Below are 6,000 nucleotides of genomic sequence, written 5' to 3'. Positions count from 1 at the left end.
AATCGCTATTTAGGAAATGCAAAATGGAATGTAGAAAAATAGAAATTTCCTAATAGCGAGTCCTGCAGAGCAGGTAAACCATTTGTTGCTAATGGCTAGGTACGAATGGTTTTGCGTTTCCAAATTTGTGATTTCCGAATAGGAAATCACAAATTAGGAAATGCAAAACCAAGGGTGCCTATAGCCCTAAGGCCCCCCTTGATGCACCCCAAAAATAGGTGCCCTAGGGGCATGTTTGCGCTAAATGGAACTTTAAAAAATGCATTTTAGGTAAAACATTTTAAAATTGCACATGGTTACCATCAATATGGAATTGATGGTAAGAGCACTTGCTAAATACTAATTTCGCATTTAAGAAATGCTTTCTACTTGTGCTTAGGAAATCACAAATAGGAAATCCCAATTTTGATTTCCTATTTAGCGAATTGCAAAATGTGATTTCTACTGGGTAGAAATCACATTTTGCGACAGCATTTAGGCCTTTATACATATTGAAAGGCAGTATCGCATTTCTTAAGGGACCAAAATTGCTATTCGGTACATTAAGAAATGCAATTTCCTTTCGTACATCTGGCCCCAAGTCTCCTAATCAAAGATTATATGACATTTAGAGGGATCCACTATGATCTCCTCTGTTAGCGACTGTAAACTTCTCTGGAGTAAATGGAGAGTAAAATCGTCCTTTGACATATTCGCTCAGCTGAGAAACGTTAATGTCTGCACCACTCCTCAGTGTCTGGGCACAGGCACCTATTTTGAACAAATTCACCAGAGATTGGGTGAGTTCAATTTCTGTATTACTGGAAGCCTATGAGACGTTTCCAAGATCACTGGCGTTGTCAATTCCAGTCACGTTCTTAACAACCACTCCACTCTTTGCCAGATCCTTGTGATGCAGGGGACTGATAAAAGAGTAGCATCTGAATCAATCGAATAGCACATGCATTCCCTACCTAGAATAAAGCAGTGTATTACTGCCAGACTAGAAGATGTCAGCATAATTCCAAGTTTGCAGTCTTGGCCTTCAATTTAATGCGCAAGAAAGTGCTGGCAGTTGTAGTTTTGATTTGCGTGAGTTGGGCCAGTTGGACAAGCACATCCAATTAATGACTTTCAAAAATCAAATCCAGGATTTGACACAAAGCTTTTATCCCACATGGTGTGATCTAGCTAAGATATTGGAGGCACACATTGCCCAACATCTCTGCTCTTTTCTTGAAGACTGTTCCTTCCTTGATTCTCATCAGGCAAGTTTTCGATCCGCCCATTCTAATGAATCTGTTATACTTTCTGTAGTTGATGATATGAGAGAGGAAGCAGACAAAGGACGGGCCCAAACCTTAGTCCTTTTGGACTTATTGGCGTCCTTTGACACAGTGGATCACAACAGCTTAATCAACTGTGTCGATGACGCTGGCCTGCAGGGATCAGCATTAGGTTGGTTGAAATCATTCCTTTCAGACCAAACTCGGTTCACCTCTCCCCTTTCTGTTATTCCAAGATTAGTCTTCTTTGTGGAGTGCCTCTGGGATCTTCTTTGTCCCCCCCCTTTTATTCAATCTCTACATCAGCCCATTGGTACACACTCTACAGAGGTAAAGGGTGAAAATATATATATACGCTGACGATATGCATCTACTTTTTAGCATGGATAACTTGCCGGAATCCATCGTTTTTTCAGAGCACTATGCTCTACATATGTGAATGGATGAATTGCCATCAGCTGAAGCGGAATCCAGAACAAAACCGAGATTATGATGATTAAAATGGAATCTCTCTATCTGGCCATTGGAGATGGGTGCTCCCCCATCCCAAAAACAGAGGTTAAAAGCCTCAGGACTCTAATTGATGAAGACCTTTCACTGAAGCCTCAGATAGGCGCAGTAACTTTGTCTGGTTTCTTCCAACTTCAATTTTTTTTTTATAATCGGTGAATATTTCTTCATCAAGGCCATCATCCAGATCATATTTTCCCTTGTCATGTTCTGAATGGACCATTCTAACTCCCTCCACCTCGGCCATCCCAAGGGATTGAGTCAGAAGCTCAGCTGATTCAACACCAAGCAGCTAGCTTGGTCTGGTGTCAGCCTCGATTCTGCCACACCAACAGAAAGCTGGTAAAATTACACCAGCTTTCTGTTGCTCAGAGAACGCTTTTTAAAACTGGGTGTTTTATTTGTAAATCTCAACACAGTAAAAGTCCAGCGTTTGGGACCTCTAGAATTCGGAATTACTCTCCTAAACCCAATCTTAGATCAGTGTTCCAAAATCTTTTAGCGATCCCCAAATTTAATAGGAAGAGATTGGGTGGAACCATGTTTGCAGTGCTGTTTCCTGCTGTTTGGAATTCTCTTCCCACTAACATCAGAGCCATGACTTCTTACATGAGCTTTAGGACCTCGTTAAAAACCTGGCTCTTTACACAGGCGTACTGTTAGGATCTGAGTATCCCATGCCACTGTGTTCTCAGCGCCATGAAACCTTTTTGGTATATGTGCGCTTTATAAATATGCTGTAACATAACATAGCATCATTGGGTTTACTTCGTTAGTCCAGAAGGCTTTCTAGCCTCCTGAGGTGTACATTTATTTGAGACCTGAGGAGAACGCAACTATCTGCACTACTGCTCGATTAATAAATAAAGCATAAGGGGACATTAATATAAACATAATTTATTTCCCAAAAGCCATGTGGGAAAAAATAATATTCCCCAGTGTGCTACACAAAATTCAAGAAAACATCCGGTAGCAGATCTTGAAAGGATGCTTGGAAATGGGACCAGTAAAAAGAGCCCTGTTCAGACTTTAGATAGACCAAATGCACATCCTAAAACAGGACAGACAACAGATTGGACCAGAACTCTGACAGACTGTACATGGAAGAAACATGCAAGGAAGTGCCTGAGGAAGAACTCGGATGGGCAGGGTCTAGAACAGAATAAGCTTGTGTCAGTAGTTGGACAGAAAAACAAAGCCAGAGTTCAATGGCTTTACAGGACAGAGAAGCAAAGCCAGAGTCCAATGGCTTTACAGGACAGAGAAGCAAAGCCAGAGTTCAATGGCTTTACAGGACAGAGAAGCAAAGCCAGAGTTCAATGGCTTTACAGGACAGAGAAGCAAAGCCAGAGTTCAATGGCTTTACAGGACAGAGAAGCAAAGCCAGAGTTCAATGGCTTTACAGGACAGAGAAGCAAAGCCAGAGTTCAATGGCTTTACAGGACAGAGAAGCAAAGCCGGAGTTCAATGGCTTTACAGCTCAGAGAGACAGCCGAGATTAGGCAGGCGTTTAGTTAGTTAGACAGGCAGAGAAGAGCCTGGATTAGACGGTGAACTGACAGGTGAAGTTTTGAAAATCAGACAGGTTAGGTGGAGAGGAAGGCCCCAGGTTAGCACACAGAAACAGAACTTCAGTAAGAAACCCAACAAACAGAATCTAAGTGAAAAGTCAGGAATCTTTATTTTTCTTGTGCTTGTTCTTCTTCTCCTCCTTGAGTTTCTTCTTGGAGACATGGGGGGCCTTGGCCTTCGAGTACAGGTAGTAGCCGATGAGGAAGAGGAGGGTGGGAACCAGCCCTATGCAGATCAAAGGCAGCACGTCGTTCATGATCTTCTGCCAGTAGGTGGGCTTCAGAAGCTGCAGAACTTCAATATCAAATTGAAGCACGGTATCCGCTGCAGGGAGATGAGGGATTCAGGTAAGAACATTGTGCACATGTAGGGTAGAACACCCACTGGTGTGGTAGATGCATGGAAAGAAGGGACAGCACCTGACAGGGAATGAGTTGGGTTAGGGATCTGCAACTAAGAGCTGTGTTGGTGGATGGCCTTTCTACAGTCTTTTCCCTGCACCCACTCTGATAGAGGGCTTTTGCACCAGTCTTCCATGTTCTACAGTTCTATACAGAGTACAGATTCTCAAGACCGCGTGTAAGTAGCTGTGATCAGGTGAGAAGCGGTACTGTGGCAAAGAGCTGGATGGGATAACCAGGAGTGGTGGGGGGCTGGGAACATTTGGTATGCTTGGTGCTGTTATGCATGGCGGCAACCCTAGAATTTCCGAGCTACCTGTGTGTGCTATAGACTGTAATAAAGAGATACAAGTTAGTTTTCTGCTTGTTTGAACGCGCTGCTCTGTTACTTTTAAGTTTATGAGTGACAGGGTGTTTCTAGGACTATTCGGGCCAAACTGACGCATACGCCCTTTAGGTGCACACTGCTGCCTTCTTTAACTTATATAGGAATGCTTACTGTGAAAGCTATAGATTTACCTACCTTATTTCAATTGATAGATACTCCTCCATCTTTGCCTTCTATTTCTCCATTTCTCTCAAACCTGGGTGCCATTTTGGGTCATGAACCTTCTTCTCTGACTATCCTTCCAATGAGGGAACATCATGACTGATAGAGCAAGAGATTCCGGTCTTGCTCACAGGAGCTAAGTGGTTCTCTATAACGATGCCCACTTTGGTTGGTGAGGCTCCGTTATATCTTGGAGAGGTAAGCATTAACACCCTGAGCCCCACTCACACTTCCATACTTTCCCTCTTCACCTCTGGGACACCATGGAGTTGTAACTTGTTAACTCACACAGTTGGCTGTGTGGGCTTTGGATGCGAAGGAAAGAAGCATCTGTCCAAAACCTGCCCCTGTAAGGTGAAAGGGTTTTTAGTGCATACTGTCTCACACCACACCAGCTGGGAATTTTGCCAGATAACTTTGGGTTTGCTGGCTGGCGTTTTCACTTTGTTGAATATCCAGAGAGGGTCTTTCTCTAGAATACAGTCCCATTTTCTGATTTGATTTTGCAATCATTTCTGTTCAGCTTTTATTTTATCGTAATATTTGTAGGTTTTTAAATCGAGTACATTTCTTTGTAGAAGCCATACAGATTTGTTAATTCTCTAGCTGATCCCTTTGCTCTTTTAGCGCAACCCTCTGGAAGGACTAATGCCAGAGATCCAAGGAGGGATTGTGCTAGGGGAGTAACAAAACTCCTTCCACTGCCATTACTCCAAATGGGATACAATATCACTAATACTCCCTACCCATATCATTATAATGGGAATCTGCCCTCAGCTTCACTATTGTGACCTCTTACAGTATTACTGTATTTCAATATCTACCTTGAGTCTTTCCCTGACATTATGTTACCATAAACCTGGTCCTCTTACTAAAGTTAATATTCATTAGTTTTTTTCATTCACTGTTATATGCCAAAGCTTCTGCTACTTTTCCGTGCTGTAACTAACAGGTATTCCCATCACCCAGGTTAATGTTACTCAATTCAACAACCGCAGAAAGATGGAAGGCTCAGTTGGCTTTGCCGAGATTTAAACCAGTGAGTGACCTGCAAAAAAACCTTAATCAGAACGCTACCTCAAAAACGAAAACATACAAAAACCCATACTCTCGTCTGAGCAATCTTTTTAATAATTAAATTCGTTTTGTTCACTTTAATTTAATTAAGTTCTGTTTAAGTTGATGAGGAAATGGTTGCCAACTGGAACCCTAACACCATGCAGTTGTTGAATTTTATGTCAGTCTTATTTCTTTGTAAAGTATTTTGTGTAAATTGAATTAAATGAAATACTCTTAAATGATCAGTCTTGTAATTATTTTAACAAAATATAATTTAATTTAGTTTTATTTAATTTAAAATAAGTTAGAAGTCAAGGCTTAACCCAAAATCAATTTTTCTTAAATTAAAATGTGCACTTCCTTTATATTCATTAATTATATTGCGATGGCCCAGTTCTTCAATGGTATTGTTTTTTAAAATTATACAATGAACTACTTCTTTGCTGGTCTCTTAACTTCTTGGCCGCGGCGGTAATTCCGCCGCGGCGCTAGGGGAGAGGGGGGCCGCGCAGCGCCGCCATGCTTATGACGGAACCACTCCGTCACGAGCCGCGGTGGCGCTGTGCTTGTGACGGAATGTTCCGTCACGGCCCCGCCCACTCAATAGAACGCGCAGGCGCGAAACCAGCGCCGCCAGGCGCGG

General features: G+C 42.3%; 1 protein-coding gene across 2 annotated transcripts in view; it reads right to left on the bottom strand.

The window, feature by feature from the left end:
• Window positions 1-2,656: 2,656 nt before the first annotated feature.
• FKBP11 (FKBP prolyl isomerase 11) overlaps window positions 2,657-6,000 on the bottom strand; it is a 63,520-nt gene continuing 60,176 nt past the window's right edge. For both annotated transcript variants that reach the window (XM_078685840.1, XM_078685848.1), the window contains one exon: window positions 2,657-3,671. In XM_078685840.1, coding sequence (XP_078541966.1) covers window positions 3,445-3,671 — 227 coding nt within the window. In that variant the 3' untranslated portion in view covers window positions 2,657-3,444. The remainder of the gene's footprint in view (window positions 3,672-6,000) is intronic.

The sequence above is a fragment of the Lissotriton helveticus genome, chromosome 1_1, assembly GCF_964261635.1.
Source record: "Lissotriton helveticus chromosome 1_1, aLisHel1.1, whole genome shotgun sequence".
NCBI lineage: Eukaryota > Metazoa > Chordata > Amphibia > Caudata > Salamandridae > Lissotriton > Lissotriton helveticus.
Note: the sequence above shows the minus strand (reverse complement) of the source record. Positions and strands in the feature narration are given on the sequence as shown.